We start from the raw sequence: 19,270 nt of genomic DNA, 5'->3' as shown, positions 1-19,270 counted from the left end.
TGCACATATGTACACACACAAAATATATTATTTACGTGTTGTCTCTCATATTACAGTGTGTACTCCTTAAGCACAGGGACTGTTTTGCCCTTTCTTCATCCCCAGCACTTAGCATAGTGCCTAGAACTTAATAAATGCCTGTTGACTGTCAAAAACATTTACACCATTCTTTCCTGGTCATTGTCACCACCTTTGTTCTGGACTTGATTACATGTTGAGTAGACTATTATGATAGCTTAATAATTATTCTCCCTGCCTCTAGTCTCTCATGGCCTCTAGGTACCCCTTCTTAACTTCATCCTGAATTCATAGCCAGAAAAATCTTTCTAATGGATAATTTTAATCATATCGCTTCACAGATTCATAAAACTTCAATGGCTTCCCAGTGCCTGCTGAATAAACTATTTTTAGCCTGGTATTCAAGGCCTTTCCCAATCCGGCTTGAATTTTGCATCTTCATTTTGCATCTTCCTAGCTTTATATCATACAACTCCCCTTTACATAATCTATGTTTCAGTCAAAAAAGACACTATTCATAATCTCATTCATAATTCTCATCCCCTATTCCTGGAATGGGCTCCTTTCCTCCCCTCATTTCTCCTGCCAAAATCCTTCTTTTCCTCAAGCGATAGTTCTGGTACTACCTCCCTCGTGAAAGCTTATTTTCCTCCCTTCCCCTCAGCCAGGAATGATTCACTCCTTAAGACTCAAATCTCTTACTATTCTCTTTGGATTGTTCCAGCAAACCTATTATATTCTAATTTGTATTATAGTTATGTATGCAAATCTTATTCTTCACACTAAGCTGTGAGCTCTTTGTGTTCATAGACATGTCTAGTTTCATCCTTGGAATTTCTGTATCAGAATTCAATATTATTAAATTGAACTTCTAGCTATTTTTACCTTTCCTTCTTTGGACCCAACACAAAACTTTTTATTTCTTTTAGGATCTTATTCTATTCTGCTATATAATTATTGTGCTTTATGCATTTTCAGATCTTCATGCAAGATCAGTAGTTCCATGAGGGCATTTATATTCAGGTATCTTAATTATTTTTGTATTACTTCTCCCCCGGTACCTAGGGGAGGGCTTGGCACATGGAAGACAGTAAATATATTATTACTGAAAGAATTTAAGTGATTTTTCTCTACTTCACTGTTACTTATGTACATTATATACAAATAATAAGCAGAAATAATTTGGACTTTCAGACATCATCGTTTATATATTCTTATAAAACTGCATTGACAGTATCATTAAAGAGGAGGAAAAGAAAAACAAAAAACTCATGAACAGTGCTAAGTGAATTTCAGAATTTTACTCCTACTCAACTGACCACCAAGTCCAACAAAAATAATTCAGAAAAGATGAATGCCGATGGAGCCAAGATAGTGGAGTAAAGGCAGGGATAATCTAAGCTCTCTCACAAACCCCTCAAAATACCTTTAAGTACTGACTAAACAAATTTTAGAGCAGCAGAGCCCACAAAAAGATGAAGTGGAACAATCTTCTAGCCCAAGACAACTCAGAAGGTTGGCAAGAGAGGTCTGCTGCACCAGGGTGAGGGAGGAGTACAGTCCAGCACAGTGCAGACCCAGCCCAAGCAAACCAAAGGCAGGCCTCGGGGCAATAGAATCAATGGCAGCAGTGGCAGTTTCCAGACCTCTGAGCATACTGATGGTAAAGGGATCAGACAATGGGTCAGAAGGAGATTTACAGGGGTCCCTTTGCTGGCACCAGGGACAGAACTATAGCCTTAGCTCTTCTCAGCAATACAATGATCAAAGACAATTACAAAAGATTCACTATGGAAAATGCTGTATCAACATCCAAAGAAAGAACTATGGAATCTGAATGCATATCAAAGCATCCTATTTTCACTCTTTTGTTGTTTTTTTCTTTCTCATGTTTTTTCCCTTTGTTCCGATTCTTCTTTCCCAATATGAATATGTTTAACATGATTGTACATGTATAACCTATATCGGATTGCCTGCTGTCTTGGGGAGGAGGGAGAGAAGGGAAGGAGGGAGAACAATTTGGAACTCAAAATCCTACAAAAGTGAACATCAAAAACTATCTTTACAAGTAACTGGAAAAAAATACCCTAAAGTGTAAAACTAAAATGAAATAAGTAACAAAAAGAAAAACAGACTTGGCCAAACGTAAAAGGAGGTACAAAAGCTCACTGAAGAAAATAATTCCTAAAAAGTTAGAATTGGGCAAGTGGAAGCTAATGATTCTATGAGACATCAAGAACCATTCAAACAAAATCAAAAGAATGAAAAAATAGAAGAAAATATGAAATACCTCGTTGGAAAAGTAACTGACCTGGAAAATTGATCCAGGAGAGATAATTTAAAAATTATTGGACTACCTGGAAGTCATGACAAAAAAGAGCCTGGACATCATCTTTCAAGAAATTATCAAGGAAAACTTCCCTGATATTCTAGAACCAAAGGGTAAAATAGAAATTAAAATAATCCACCAATCACCTCCTGAAAGAAATCCCAAAATGAAAACTCTCAGGAATATTATAGTTAAATTCCAGACCTCACAGATCAAGGAGAAAATACTGCAAGCAGCTAAAAAGAAACAATTCACATAATGTGGAACCAGAGTCAGGATAACACAAGATTTAGCACCTTCTACATTCAAGGATCAGAAGACTTGGAATATATTCTGGAGGGCAAAAGAGCTAGAAACACAACCAAGAATCACCTACCCAGCAAAACTGAGGAAAAAATAGACATTCCCCCTTCAGAGGAAAAAATAGAAATGGAGGACTTTCAAGCACTGCTGAAGAAAAGAGCAGAGCTAAACAAAACTTTGACTTTCAAACACAAGATGCAAAGGAAGCATTAAAAAGTACACAGGAAAGAGAAATTGTAAGGGATTTGATAAGGTTAAACTGTTTATATTCCTACATGGGAAAATGACATTTATAACTCCTAAAAACTTTCTCATTATCAGGGTATTTAGAAGGAGTTGAATGTGTTGGTATGATTATCTAAAAAAATAAAATTAAGGATGAGAAAGAAGAATGCACTGGGAGAAAGGGAAAGGGAGAGGTAGAATGGGATAAGTTATTGGACATAAAAGATGCCTGAAAGAGATTTTACAGTGAAGGGGTAGATGGGGGAAGCAGGAAGGGGAGCACATGTACCTCTCATCAGAATTGGCTCAAAGAGGGAATAATATACACATTCAGTTGGCTGCAGAAATCTATCTTGCCATACAGGAAAGTAGGAACAGGAGGGGATAAGAGAAGGGGAAGGAGCTCATAGAAGGTGGGAGAAGTTTGGGGGAGGTGAAAGTCAGAAGCAAAACACTATTGAGAATGGAAAAGGAAAATAGGATGGAGGGAAATACATAGTTGGTAATCATTACTGTGAAAAAATTTTTTTACAATAAGTTTCTTTGATAAAGACTTCACTTCTCAAACTTATAGAAAACTGAGTAAAATCTATAGAAGTAAGAGTCATTCCTCAATTGATAAATGGTCAAAGGACATGAAGAGGCAGTTTTCAGACAAAGTAATCAAAGCTATCTATAGTCATATAAAATGCTCTAAATTACTACTGATGAGGAAAATGAAAATTGAAAAAACTCTGAACTACTATCTCATACTTGTTAGACTGGCTAACAGGACAGAAAAGGAAAATGACAAACGTTGGCGGGGATGTGGAAAAATTAAAATACTAACGTACTACTGGTGAAGTTGTATACTGATTCAACCATTCTGGAGAGCAATTTGGAACTATAAAGGGCTACACAACCATTCATACCCTTTGATCAAGCAATACCACTACTAGGAATGTATCCCAAAGAGATTAAAAAACAAAAAGGAAAAGGATCTATGTGTACAAAAATATTTTGGGGAGCTGCACACAGTTCGTTTAGTGGTGGCAAAGAATTGGAAATTGAGGGGACGTCCATCGACTGGGGAATGACTGAACAAGTTATTGGATGTGATTGTGATGCAATACTATTGAACTTTAAGAAATGATAAACACGACGCTCTCAGAAAAATCATAGAATGACTTAGATGAACTGATGCAAAGTGAAATGAGCAGAACCAGGAGAACACTGTACACACTAACAGCAATATTGTATGATGATCTACTATGAATAAATTAGCTATTCTCAGCAATACAATGAACCAAGACAATTCTGTAGGACTTATGGTGAAAAGTATTGTCCATCTCCAGAGAAAGAACTGGTAGAGCTTGAATACAGATCAAAAATACTTTTTCTTTACTTTCTTTATTTGGGGTTTTTTCCTGTGGGGTTTTTTTTTTTTGCAAAGAATGACTTACATGGAAATGTGTTTTGCATGACTACACATGTATGTCAAATTGCTTGGCTTCTAAAGGTAGGGGGGAAGGGAGAAAGAGAGAATCTGGAACTCAAAATTTGAAAAAATGTTAAAATTGTTTCACATGTAATTAGGCAAAAATATTAAGAAAGATTTTTTAAAACTTTCAAGAAAAATATCTCATCTCATTGTCATGTTCTAAGTCACACTGCTCAATTAGTATGCTGGCATATTAAGGATAGGGACTAGACCAGTGATTTCACCGGTATAAAAAAAAAACCCCAGGATGAGGAAACATCCTCTACCAATGTAAGTCCTCAGCCCCTTCTCTGAAACACAGGATCTTAGAGAATTACACAGAGAGCACTGAGAGGTTAAATGATTTGTCCAAGATAACATATAATGCATGTTTCAAAAGCAGGGATTGAACGCAGGTCTTCCTGGTTTCAAGAAAAGTTCTTTACTATGACATACTGCCTCTGCACTTAGATATTAATGACAGCAAAACTTCCTTCTTACCTGAAATAACACATGTATAATTTTCTAGCGATATTTTTACACATCATAGGAAGGGCCATAATAGTTTCATCATAGTAAAAAATGTATATATTTTCAGTTTATGTGGTAAATCTTTTAATTGGTCAATAAATTAAGAAGTCACAAAATTTCATAGATAAATAGTTTTGATTGCTACCAAGGAATGTATTTATGTCTACTAAGGATATAAATTGTTGTTGTCTGAGTCTTCATTACCCCATTTGGGGTTTTCTTGACAGATACTGGAGTGGTTTGCCATTTCCTTCTCCAGCTCATTTTACAGATAAGGAAACTGAGGCAAACAGGATTAAGTGACTTGCCCAGGGTCACTGAGATAGTAAGTGCCTGAGGCCATATTTGAACTCAGAAAGATGAGTCTTCCTGACTCCTGGCACTTCACCATCAGGCTAATCAAGGGAACCTGTGTTCCAATCCTAGCTGACACTTCCTACCTATATGATTCTGAGCAAATGAATACCTCTCTGGGACTCAGTTTCATCTTCTGCAAAATGAAGAGGTTTGATCAAATGATCTCTGCAGTCCCTTCTAACTCTTCTATCTCCAGGACCTTAAGAACCAGAGCAAGCTAGATAAATGTCAACTATTATTAACCTTCCTCAAGCTTCCCTCATTTTTTAAGGTTGAAACCACACATGGAATCTACTGCACTGGAATAGATATTAAGTTAGAATAAAATAAAAACTTATCTTCCATTACAGAGCAAACAGGAACTCCTTAAATCACTTAGGAGGTAACATGTGATTAATATGAAAATGATGTACTAATAGCTTAGTACATTATGCAGCATACAGCCTTAGATAGAACTTTGTGACCTCATTGGTCTGGGGACTCTCTCACTACTGATCACAACTTTTGCACATTCTTTCATCTTGTGGAATTCCTGCAGATGTTTTTACATAAATATTCTATTAATAATCCACCTGAGTTGCTGGAAATCTTTCATTCATTCTTTTACTATTTGGAAGTAATTATAATAATTAATATATTTTAAAGTTTACAAAAATATCTTTCTCACAACTCACTGAAGCACTTGGGTTACCCATTAACTAGCCATTTTTTAACGCAATCATGATGAATCTCCTCAGAAGGATATGGAAGTCTGACCCGTAGATAAATATTATGTATATACTTATATGATTATATGTGTACATATATATGCAGAAAAAATACTTGTTCTTATATCTAGAGATTAATTATGATAGTGCTTATAAAAGAAGTCAAAATTGAATACATAAATTACTTTATAACGAGAAAGTTCTCTGTCACTGAAATAAAAATAAAACAAATTAATCCAAGAAAGCTGGGAATCAGGTTTGTTTTCATTGCTCTACATAGTCAAGGAAGATTTACAGGATCATAGCCACAAAAAACCCCACAAACACTCTGTGAAACATTTCTAAAGCAATAAATCAAATGTAGAAAATATGCATGACACTTCTTTATATATATTTTTTCACACATAATGTTCCAGAAAAGTGCAGAGTACTGTGAACATGTTTTTCATTATTAAATTATCCTTCAAGAGCCTAAGATCACTTTTCAAAAACATACAGTATCAATAGATTATAATTTATTTTTCCATGCTTCTAAGAATCAAACAGAATCTATTGCACAAAAATCACTTGAATGCTCGTCTAGACTTACTTAAGGGTTATTTCATGAAGAACAATGTAACCAAATAGATTTGTCTGAAGTTTGGTTAGTAAGTTAATTCTTGCATTCATTTTTTGTTAATATTAAATGATTTGTTTCTCTGCTCTTTTACCACAGTAGTTTCCAAATGAATATACATAAAATACACAAAAAGCAACATGTTCTTGTTAAAACAGTAACATTATGCCCTGAACTTTCTTTTCTATTAATCCGCCCCCCCCCGCCCCAATTTTCCAAATCACTATTTTAGCTTTCCTGTGCGTCAATTACACTCTGAAAGGATTATTGCTAAGAAATATGCCAGGATACTGAGTATCTATATTTTTTATTTTTATTAAAGTTTCAGTACCAAAAAGTCTTGGGATAAATACCGAAGGAATTTCAAAGAACAGAACTGGATATCACCGGCAACTTATGCTTTTTTTTTTTTTTAAGGCACTAATGACAGTTGTACTATGAGACTTCAGATAAGAATTCACCCCCCTTATGAGACTGGATAAACTATACACGTGTCAAATGCACCAGATTTAGTGAGTGGGCAGTGGCTTTTTACACGTCACGGGGATGGAGTGGTTGGTTATTCCACAGGCCGTGGAGGGGCTGGAGAGGATGTCACGAACTTTATCTCCTGCAGTTCGACACAACACCACGAATACAATGCCTAGCGGTCACTTGTTGGGATGCTGGACAGTAAAAGTGTTAATAGAAAATTCCAAGTTTTTCCTCAAAACGCCAGAGCCAAATGCAACTTTTTTTTTTTTTGGGCAACCAACATTTCTTTTCCCACTGAAGTGAACGAAACTTTCCCTCTGCCTTAACCAGGACACGGGGAAGAAGTTTCTGCTTTTTCCCTGGGTGGGACGGGTTAGTTAGCACTCCCCCGAGTCGCCCAAGGAGCATTCCTCCCTTCCCCACTAACCTCCTTCAGCGGCTCCTTTCCCTTTCCAGAGAAGCCAGTCTTGGAGCAGAAGCAAGCAGCGGCCGCCGCCGCCGCCGCCGCAACAGCTTCCAAGCTCCTTCCTGCTCGCCTTCCCTCCCTCTTTTTTTTTTCTTTCCCAAGACCAGGTTTACAGCCAGAATCCCCGAGAGATCGCCGTCCTCTCCCAGCTCCCGCCCTGCCGGGGGACACCGCAGCAGGGAGAGATGGATGGGGGATCCGGGAAAAGAGGTTCGCGGGGTGTGGAAGGGCGGGGAACGGGGGCAGCAAAGGGAGAACCCCCCACCCCTCCCCGCGCGTGCTTGTGTACACAAACACACGAGTCCCCCGCGGCTCTCCGCCGGCTCCTCTCTCCTTACCGTTGCAGAACTGGAGCAGCGAGGAAGTGTCATAAAGGCTGCTGTAACTAGAGAAGCCGTCCTCCATCCTGCAGCTGGGGCAGCTCCCGATCTACTCGGTGCCGAGCCTTCGCCTCCGCCGCCGCCGCCGCTGCTGCCGCTCTCGCCGCTTCTCACCCACACACTGAGCTCTAGGGCTGGGGCTGGGGCCGGCCCTGCTGTGGCGGCTGCTGCTGCCGGTTACCATGGCAACCTCCTTCACCCCGCCGGCGCCGCCGCCGCTGCCGCCGCGCGCTCTCCCAGGGCAGCTGCGGCCGCTCGCCCGCCCGCCCGCCTCGTGAACGAGGAAAGGACCGAGGCCGGCCCGGGCTGGGAAGAGACCGGCTCTGCCCGGGAGGGGGCGGGCTCGGGGTGGCCGCGAGAGGGTGGGGGAACTAGGAGGCGAGATGGAGCGGGTAGGCGGGAGCCCGGTGGGCACGTACGGGGTGAGGAGACGGCGCGGGAGGGGGAAGGGGGCCCGAATGACCCCCTGGCCTCCTCCCCCTGGGGCGCGGCAGGTACTGAAGGGGGCACGAGAGCCCGCAGCGCTGGGCCCGGGCTCTCTCCCCGAGTAACGGCCCGAGGCCGATCGCGCGCTGGGGAATGTCTCGCGTGAAGTAGCGGCCTCAGCCTGGCCGGCCCCGGGCGAGGAGTGCAAATGGCGGCTGGGAGTAGGAACGAGCTTTCCCCCCCTTTTTTGAGGGGAGCGTGTGTGAAGAGAACAAAGGAAAGGGGGTGAAGACACCCTCAGTCATTCTACGAGGACTGGAGGAACTGCCGTACAGGGGGCGGCGAGACAAAGGGCGGACGGCCAAGCACGAGCCTAGCCTCGCCTCAGCGCCGCGGGTCCGAGATGGGGTCTCGCGCTGGGATCCGGGGCCTGCCCCGCCCCCCAGGGGAGGGAGGGGGCCCTCGGGACCGTTGGGGATGCACGTGCCCGCCCGCGCGCGAGGCCCCCGGCGGTGGGGCGGGGCCCGGGAGCCGCCCCGCCCAGAGCCCAGTTGGGAGCACCGGTGGCCGACCTTCCTCTTCGTACAAAAATACTTTGTTTAAAAAACCAAAATCCCCGAGAGCCCCAGTCCCAGCCTGGAAGCCATTTTTATCGTTTCCAGCACCAAGCATGGACACAAACAGACGCCTCCTAAGATGCTTTTCTCACGAGTTTAGCCCAACTTTAGCCTTGGCCAAGTCGGGTGGAGCTGGCCTTTGCTTGTTTGCAAGGTTATCTTCCTTGCAAAGCATCGCCTCTTGAAGCTGGGGCGGGGGCGGGGGCGGGGAAAGAGGTGAGGGGTGTAAATTGCAGAAATGATGCTTTGGAGAAGGGCCCTCTGACATCAATCTCCCGAGGTCCCGATTCCTGGGCCCTTACAGATTTCTTCATTCAAAATGGGCAACCACGTGTTAACTGTAAAACTCGAATTAGTACTGTGCAAAGAGTGATAAAGGACAGATTTACTCTATTCAAAGTGCTAGGTGGGTGGGGGACGATATAAAGGAAAAAGACAATGAAAAACAGTACCTCCTAATCATTTTGTAATATTCTGACTGTATATAATGTATTAGCATTGCATCTAGTCTGAGCAGATATGTAAATAGAAAATAATTTGAGAAAGGAGAGAGCTAGAATAACTCTAGGTATTCTTTTTTTAAAAGCATTCCCTCTGAACTGAACTTTTAAGGAAATTACTAAGAGGCAAAGGTGAGGAGGGAGAGTATTCCAGACTAGGAGTATTGCCTGGGTAAAGGCCCAGGAAGGAGAGCTGGAATTGTTGAGTTCTGGCTCAGCTAGTGGGCTAGTTTGGCTAGAAAAGTGTTGTAAAGTAAGTGCCAGACTAAATAGGTCTTGTTTTATCCTGGAGGTAATAAAGAACTGCCAAAGATTTTTTTTTTAATTGGTTGGGGGAAGTGAGTTAATTAGACATATGTTTAAAGAAATATTAATTTGTAATTGTGGAACAGAGAGAGAAGAAAGAGAATGGAAGGAAGGAAAATACCAAAAACACTGTTGAGATAGTCCAGGAAAGAGGTGAAAGGAGAAAAAGGAACAAATGGAGAGATGATGTTTGGGTGAAATCTTCAAGGCCACTGGCTATGAAGAGTGACTGAAAGAAAGAGTCAGGGAGGATTGAGGTTTCAAACCTGGGTAACTGGACTTTGTAGTGCCTGCAACCCAACTAAGAAAATTTGGAGGAAGTGTGTAGTGGGTGCTTTGGAGGTGGGGGTGGGGGTGAGGAGGTGCCCTCCAGCAAGATTTCAACTCAAGGTCGAAACAACTGGAAGTAAAATGAATAAAGCAAATAAAGAATATTAGGAAAGCTTCTGGCCATTTTGTGAGGTAGGGAGACAACAGATAGATTAGTGTGCTACGAAGAGCCATAAAATGCTCCAACCCAAATCAATATTTTTTGATAATTCAGTAACTTCAGTGTAAATGTAGGCACAGGGGAGGATGGTGAGAAATATTTTGGCCATGTTGCTCAAATGATTGAGGCCAAATGATTAAAGACTACTCAGTAACCTTAACATTTATAGAGAATGAATACTTTCTTCAAGGAGGATCAGAAAATACTTTATGTGGTGAGCCCTAGACAATATCAGAAAAAAAGGGAATTAACAGTCTTATGCAGGAAATGACTGATTAGTGATTTGGGAGTCATATCAGAAGCAGAATTTGTAGTCAGACCATCAATTAGAGCAAAATAGAAAAAAAGAAGCCTGCACTTTTAACATTTGTGATATCAACAAGCTTGAATGAGTTACCAAGGGGTAAATGGAGGAAAAAAAAGACAAAGATATTTACCTTGATTGTAAACTATTCTTGGAAAAATTTACCGAATGGAAATCAGTGACAAGAGGGGTACCAAAAGTTGCCTTTTGACCAACCTATACATACACAGTTGGATGGCCAATTTATCCACTTACTTCCGAATGATGTCTATTTGGGTTCAGGACTGAATAGGAGGAAGAGAGCATTTAGGATTGCATTTTAGGAAATCATGCAGTACTTTTAATTATTGTAAGCTAATCCCTAGTGCAAAGACCTATCCCTTCAATCAAAATGTTCTCCCAGAAATACTTTATGACTGTGAATCTTAGGACACCATCCAAAAAAATCAGAATTGTAGGATACCCAAAGAACAACGGAAAAGAATGATGTATACAAGAAGGCTGTGACTTAGTGGTAGTATAAGAGACAACATTTAGTAGATGTAAAAGCAGGGGTTAAGAAACACAGAGCTTTACTAGTACAACTGAAATGCAAAGAAATGTACAAAACAAGGTAGGTGGATTGGTAACTGATCTATGAAGAAGAATCACAGAGAATGAAAAAAAGATGGATAGACTAAGCTGCTGAAATTCATGGGATCAGAGATCCAATGAAGTAGTAAAATATAGAAGAAATGTTGAATCTTCACTATAAGGAAATTCAAAGTATCATATTTGAATTTTTCAGATGAAAGATTTGAATGATCAACTCTTTAAGATACTATATCATTTAAACACGATAGTGTCACTAGTTTTTCATAGTGATGTCAGGGTACATAGATTGCCACTAGGAAAGTTTAACATGGAAATTCACGAATGAAAGATAGAAAATATATTACTACTGAATGAAACAGAAAAGTATTATATGAGAATTATTTTTTACTAGTATACAGTTACAAACAAAGCACAAAGCACTTAAGCACCTAGTTCAAATGCCTTTAAAATAGAAAGTATTATTATCCTCTAAATCGAGAGTGTGAAATGTTTTTAGCACAATACTAATCTCTTGCTCTAAAAGAGCAAAATTTAGCATAATTATAAGGATCTTCATGTTATATTAATTAAGTATAATCTACACAGCATAAAAATAGTTCTGTGGAAAACTTTCAAGAAAAATCTATGAAAACTTCACTAATAATGTGTGATTTAGAAGCCCAAACATTTTAACTGAAGACTCAAGTCAGCTTGAAATAATTTAAGGTTTACTTACCCTCAAAAAATGTTATCTTTGTAATAAATGATTCATACTGTCTGAGACAGTGCACAATAGAAACACAGCTTTGCAGTGGCATTAATAGCAGTGTTCTTGCAACATATGAAAGGAGGAAAAAGAATACAATTATGTAGTTCCTATTTGAAGAAAAGTAGTAGGGGGGGAGAAGCTAGAGACATGAAAATTAATGTAAAAACATCTAAGTGAACGCTACCAAAATTTTCAGTCAGTGTAGTGCTTAAAGTTAATTCACTAGAATCTGTCATTATACTATATGTGTTGTTAACAATATAATTCATATGATAGCATCATCATATGAAGTTAAAAGTAATCATACAAACTTAGAGATTACCTTGGCTAACCTCTCATCAGATGAAGTAATTCTTTCTAAAATATCCCTTCCAGCTTCTGTTTAAATACTTCCAGGGATAGGGATTTTGTGAAGTAACCAGTTCCATATTTGGATAGTTCAAATGCTTAGCAAATGCATATATATACACATGTGTGTGTGTATGTATACATATATATATATATATATATATATACATGTACATTTACATATGTTTGTATATCAGGCAGAAACTTGTTTTCTTGTGACTTAAACCTATCAGTCTCAAGTCTGACCCCTTCCATGGGACAGTCCTTCAGTTATTTGAAGACAGCTATGCTGCCTCACCTTTCACCACCAAGTCTTTTCCAGGCTTCTTCATTTTCTCGACCATGACTTTTAGCACTTTTTTTTCCCCAGGCCAGTTACCATGCTAGGAACCATACCCTGGACACACTCTAATTTGTTCCTCTTGAACCATGACACAGAATTGGACACAATGCCTCAGAGAATCCTAATCACAGAATCACAGATGTTAGAGTTGGAAGGGACTTTAGCAGCCATCTGGAACAACCTATACACAAAAAGAATTCTCACTGTAACATATTTGACAAATGGTCATCCAGCCTCTACTTGGAGACCTCCAGTGAGGGCAAAACTGCCACCTCTCAAGGCACACTGTTCTACTTCTGTAAAGCTCTAATTTTTAGGAAGTTTTTCCTTACCTCAAGCCAATGTGTTCCTTTGTAACTTTCATCCACGTCCCTGCTATCTTTTCCAACATTAATGTATATGCTTAGGTGTATAGCCAGAATTGCCCATTCTCAGCCTTAGACATGAGTTCCCTGTTTCTGAAATTATTGGAGCAGGGGGCCAAGCGACCACTTGTTGGGGGTATCTTTAGAGAGAAGCTAAACTTCACGTAGGAATTGGACTAGAATGCTTCTAAAGTTTCTTCCTATCTAGGATTGTATGACAGTAGAGTATGTGTGATGGTTGGGCAAGGAAGAAAGCAGTTGGAACAATTTTTGTCCTTGTTATAAACCCTCTCAATTCTTCCAGCTTGGATTCTTATAGGATGTTTCTCCTTCTTCATAGCAGAGAAAATGAGGAGACTAGCAAAAACAATTTAAGTTTTGTTAAGGCTTTCTGCAGCAACTATAATTTTATTTTTTAAAAAACAGAAGTATGAAACAGAAAAACACAGCTTTTGAACTTTGTAAAAATTTCAATATATACAAAAGTTCTTACATAATAAACTGAGATTTATTTTCAGTAAGCTATTCTTGATAAGACAATATGGTTCTAAAAATAGAATTTATAAATTTTAATAGTAACTAGAGGGAAGTGGCGAATTCAAAGCAATCATTGTTGCTCTTTTATCTTTCAAAATGTTTAGCCAGCAGGCAACCTCACAATTGAGTAAACATGACATTATCATTGCTTCTAATTTACTCAGGATGACATATGAAAAGATCCATGTGAGAAAAAAAAAGATACCTATCAAGAGTGAGTAACAACAGAGGAATGCTGCTCTGGTGCACCCAAAACTTTTTTTTATAGAACAGAGAAAGGCCTCCAGGGTGGATGATCTAGGAAGGATTTACAAATGGACATGGAGAAGGAATCCACAAGATGAAAAAGCATCAAAGGGACTGCTATCTGCATGGATACAAGAAGTACCCACACCAATGAGATTACAGATATAAGTATAAATTAATAGATTTCAAAATGCTTATTCAACTACAAAATTTTTTATATATCTTTAGCATAATATTTAAGAATACTTGCTTTTACTCCCTCATATTATATTTTAGATTTCCTTAATAAATGCTTTTGTTTGATTGATTAATGACAGTATAATACTCGAAACTCTGAAGATACACTATGAAGAAAAGTTAATAGAAAAAATGTAGTTTCTGTTGTAATTACGTATCTAAATATAGACATTTACTAAGACAAATTTAAAATGCTAAAACACATTTTAAAGGACTATGCTTAAAGAAGGACTAAGATAGACTAAAAGTAAAGGGAAAATATGTACTGAATCTGATATCTGGACCAGTTTTGAAATAATAAATAACAAATTGAAAAATAGAAAAATTCTGCAGTTCACTTGATGCACTCTGAAAGTTTTGCTTTCCAAACATGCCCAAAATTATAGAAAGAAGTAGAATCCAAAAATTCTGTGTCAGGAATCCCCTCAAGACATCAATTCTACCATACTACTTTTAGGAGAACTATATTTAAATGAGCTAGGTAGGCCATGAGTGTAGCTAGTACCAGATTATTCAGGAGGTACAATATATACATGCCTGAGACTCCCTAACGTTAGAACATACCTAACTTCCCGAGGCTAGTGGAAGCCAATTGATTAGGAAACAGAAGTAAATTCGTTTCAGGTCATAAAAGCCATGGTAAAAGTCCATTTTTCAAACTGCTTGTTTACATGCTGGCCACACCCACATCCTCCCTGTACCTTTTGACAAAGAGGGATAGTTCCTGACATAGTACAATGCTTGTGGACAAATAACTTTTCTTTGTAGTAAGTGTTGTTGGAAGCCATTGTCTCCCTAATCTTCCTAGCTCCTACCAAGTTTGAACCCCACACCACTTCCTGGACCCCAAGCCCAGGTGAGATATCAGTTGAGGAGAACTTCTCTCTTTGTTCAATCTAACTCATGAGCTCTAGCAGGTTACCTTATGTAATTATACTTAATATAAAACTTTATTCCTTTTGTATTCAGAAATAAATACATTATTTTGTCTTTAAGCTTCATTTGATTATCAGCTTTTTCAAATTTTCAAATACTATATTTGGGAGAGTTTTGTTAGGTTTATAATCAAATTTTGTATTTTCCTAATTGATTTTCTTTTGCACCCTTTATAAGTGCTTGTTATTTTTAATAGCACAGCGTTAATGGTTTATAGTCTAATGTTAAAATATAAGTTTAATTTTATAAAATAGCACTAATGTTCCTGTTTTCCACTTAAAAGGATGATAATGACTAGAATGGTGAGAAGACTCAAAATCGTTTTCTAGCATTATATAGCTTCCTATGGTATGTTAGTCATCTGTAAAAACTAGGGGTTTTTAGCCAAGAGAAGAAAAATCCTTGAGGGAGGGCATAATAAGAGTCTTTAAGTATTTGAAGGATTGGAATATGAAAAGATTCACCTTGTTTCGCTTAGCCCTAGAGGGTAGAATAAAGGTGGGGTGGGGGAGGAAATCAAAGAAAGGTCAATCTTAGGCCCATGCAAGGAAAACTTCCTTATATTTAGAATGTCAAAAAGGTGTAATTGATTGTAAGGTCGTGAAGTCATCATCATTGGAAGTCTTCAAGCAGAGACTGGGCCATCATTTGTTGGGGTTATAGGAGAGATTCTTCTTTATGTACAAACTGGACTAGTTTATTTGAGTAGTACTGACTCTTGATGTCCTCTGAGTCAATGTATTTTCATATATACTTTCAAAATGATTTTTGGTATAAGTTATTTTTTCTTAAATTTTACAAACTAAAAGGAAAGCCTTCCCAAGTCTTGGTGCCAAGGGACCCCACTTGATATTTCAAAGTAATAAACAAGTAATGTTTGAAGGAAAGAAGCCTAAAGGGAAACATTAGGAAGTTGAAAGAGCACTTGACTTGAAGTGAGAATACCTGAGTTTAAATCTTTCCTTCAGCCATAGCACAATAGGAAAGTCATTTAATTTCTTTTTCTTAGTTTCCTTTTTGATAAAATGGGTGTAGTAATATTCACAGGATTGTTGTGAGGAAAGTGTTCTGTAAACCTCAAAGCATAATATGAATGTGAGTTTCCTAACATTGCTAGAGTGATAGCCTCTATCTACAGGTTCTAGTAAAGGATGATTTTAGAGTTTTATTAGTTCTGTTCAAGACAACATTCATTCAGGCAAGACCTTGAAATCTTCAAGGATACTTTCTAAGCCTTTCTCTGAAACTCAGTTATTCAGCCTGATTCATATGTCTCTGATCAACCTACTAAGGGAAGTGGGAAAAGAATGGGCAGTGAACAAATTTAAAGAAAAGCCCCCTTGAGATTACCTTTTTTCTTTTCTTTTTTTCTACCACTCTAGTAGCCCCCATCATTGATCTGTTTTTCCAAAAAAAAATTAACAAATATTAAAGAAACCCTTTCTGAAGTTTGTGTTTATTAGTCTCAAATTCTAGCTATGATGCTAACCCAGACATATATTCTATTTCTTAAAGTTTAGAAATTATACCTCATTGTTATCATCATTATTAATATATACAGAACTGAATACAAAGAAGTATACAATGGGGTTCTTGCTCTGAAAGAATTAAAAAGATAAGGCTATTCACATAAGCATATAAATAACTAAAAGGTAGTATGAGCTAAGTGCCAAAAAGAGTACCACAGTAAGTACTACAGAAGTTTAGAGAAGAGAGTGGTAAGCTTTACTTAGCAAGTAGGTCTTGGGTTGAACCTTGAGAAAAGGAGAGGATTTAAATGAGTCAGGAAAAAAGGCGATCAGATGATTTATAGCTCAAAAGGACCAATAGAGATCATGTAGCCCAGCAACCTCATTTGAAGAAGCTATGATCTAGTAAAGTAAAGTGATTTGCCCAAGTTCACGCTAGTAATAAGTAACAGAGCCAGAATTCAAACCCTGATCCCAATTCAATGTTCTATTTACTAGGAACAATTTAACATGGTGGGATAATGAAAGCAAAAAGCATGGAGATAGGATAGGTATATTGAATAGGCCTGTTTGGATGAGGTGGAGGGTTGCTATAGGAATCAATTGGATTGATGCAATTGGAAGGAACCTTAAAAGTTTTACAAATGAGGGAAATGGGCCCCAGATGTTAAGTGACACAGGAAAGTAATTAGAAGCAGCATAATTTGAATCCAGGTTGTTTGAATTTAAATCCAACCTTCTTTACATTGTGGTGTTCTGCCTCACAAGAGGAGGACTGGCAAATAAGGGTTGAGAAATAGATAGATACCAAAACATGGAGGATTTAAATGGTAATAGCAATCTTGGGCTTTTAGCAGAATTAGGAGAAGGTGAAGCAATAGCCAAGCAATCGAAGGCGATACTGAATAAATTGAAAAGGAAGTACAGGATACTCTGAAGAAATTTGGCAGTGAAAAGGGAAGAGATAGGAAATCAAAACTGATGATTTTCTGGAAAGTTATTTATAAATCAACAAGAACAATAAATGTAATCCTGGGCATAGTTTCAAAAAATGAACAGCACAAGTATACATCATCACTTAACAATAGTTCATGTGAAACTGCTATTTTAGAACTGCAAATTCAATATGTTTGAGTATAATTGGCTACCCCCAATATTAATGCATCTCAGACTGTATTGATCAAGTACAAAGTCCAAAAGCAAGGGAACTAATGATCCCATCGTACTCTGCCCTGGTCATAGTGCAATGCTGTATTCAGTCTGGGTTATACACTTTAGAAAGGATGTTACCAAATCAGCATTTCTGAAGAAAGATCTCCTGGAAGGCAAGGTATCTAGAAACTATGTTACATAAGGAATGGTTGAATGAACTAAGACTATATAATTGGGAGAAGAGAAAACCTTTTGGACTGGAGAGAGAGGAGGGAACGTGATAGATGTCTTCAGATATTTAAAGGGCTGTTGTGGGAAAGAAAGCAATTGCACTTATCCTTTGGAGCTCCAAAGAGTAGAACTAATGGATAGAAAGAAGGAGAGTGGACATGGTATAGGGGAAAGAGCATGACTTTGGAGTCAAAGAACCTGGGTTCAAATCCCAACCATCCCAATACTACCTCTGCAGCCCTGGACAAATCACTTAACCTTCCTGGGCCTCAGTTTCTATAACTGTAAAATGTGGGGATTAGACTAAATTACTTCTCAGATCTCTTGAAAGTCTGGAACGGTGTTCCTAAATTACAAATGAATTAGATTTCGGTCCAATATAAGAATTTGGTGGAATGGTCAAAAATAGAATGGGTTACCTTGTGAGGAAGTAAGTTGTTACTGATAGTGTTGAAGTACAAACTATTTGACTACTTGAAAAGGATACTTTTAGAAGGGATTCCTGCAGTAAAAGAATGTAAAAAAATAGGATCTCCAATGCCACTTCCAACCTAAGATTTTATAGTAACTTAGGGGAGTATTATAGTTAAGTGAAGGCTTTTGAAAGATAGGAGAGGCTTGAACATATTTGTTGAAGTCACTGGAGAGGAATAAATCAAAAATGAAATGGAGAGAGCAGATAATTTATGTACTAAGGTTCCATAGATCAAATGAAATTATATTTGGAAAAAGCTCTTAGCACAGTTCCTGACACATAGTAGGCTCTATGTAAATTCTCATTCCCTTCTCCTTCCATCTATAGGAGCAAGGACAGGATGGGATGGGATGGGATTAAGGGCAAAGGTGGAAAGAAAGAAATAGTACTTTCTTTGAAATAGAAAGGGAGGTAGAAAAGTCAAAGAAAAAGATATTTTTAAGTGTGCTAAGGATTCTTTATACAGAATGTCTCTTACTATAAATAAATAAGATGACTTTTGAATAATAAATGAGTGCCTGAAAATTTGTATTCAAATCAAAATTTTATAATCCAGTTCACATCTCAGGACAATGCATAAGAAAAGCAAAGAAATCTTATAAATCTTTCTCCAAAGTGAAGACTTATAATTTGTCAAGATAAAAATTGACATTTTTGTGTATTTATTTTTTGTTTGCTTAAAACAAAGTATACTTATATATGGTCAAACTATGTCATAGTCCTGAAAAAGACAAACACTAACTAAATAAGATACCTAGGAAATAACTGTAGAAAAGCCATTTTTACCTGGAAAAGGGATAGACTTACTTATGTCCATTATTAATAATGACAGCAAATTAAAATTAATTTAAATTCCTCAGAGTAAAATTAGTACATTATGTATTCTCTTATTAAATTATGTAAGATTATATTAATTATGTATTATGTAATAACCATTTAATGTGGTCATAAAATGCTAAGAAACATATCAAAACCTAGTACGAAACCACAGTATAGCAGTTTATAACTGGAAGAGACCTTAAATTTCAGTTAGTCTGATCTCCTTCATTTTACAAATGAGAGAGAACCTGAGGACCACAGA

General features: G+C 38.1%; 1 protein-coding gene across 7 annotated transcripts in view; it reads right to left on the bottom strand.

Moving 5' to 3' along the window:
• Positions 1–19,270, bottom strand: part of EML1 (EMAP like 1) — a 312,714-nt gene that overhangs the window by 216,101 nt on the left and 77,343 nt on the right. For 3 of the 7 annotated variants that reach the window (XM_036750592.1, XM_036750599.1, XM_036750595.1), the window contains exon 1: positions 7,824–7,895. The exons of 2 other annotated variants lie outside the window; for them this stretch is intronic. In XM_036750592.1, coding sequence (XP_036606487.1) covers positions 7,824–7,890 — 67 coding nt within the window. In that variant the 5' untranslated portion in view covers positions 7,891–7,895. Of the gene's footprint in view, positions 1–7,823; positions 8,068–19,270 lie in introns of those variants that run through there. 2 more of the 7 variants (XM_036750593.1, XM_036750596.1) reach the window with 2 other exon arrangements.

Source organism: Trichosurus vulpecula, chromosome 3 (genome assembly GCF_011100635.1).
Source record: "Trichosurus vulpecula isolate mTriVul1 chromosome 3, mTriVul1.pri, whole genome shotgun sequence".
Taxonomy (NCBI): Eukaryota; Metazoa; Chordata; class Mammalia; order Diprotodontia; family Phalangeridae; genus Trichosurus; species Trichosurus vulpecula.
This window is presented reverse-complemented; position numbering and strand designations above follow the sequence as displayed.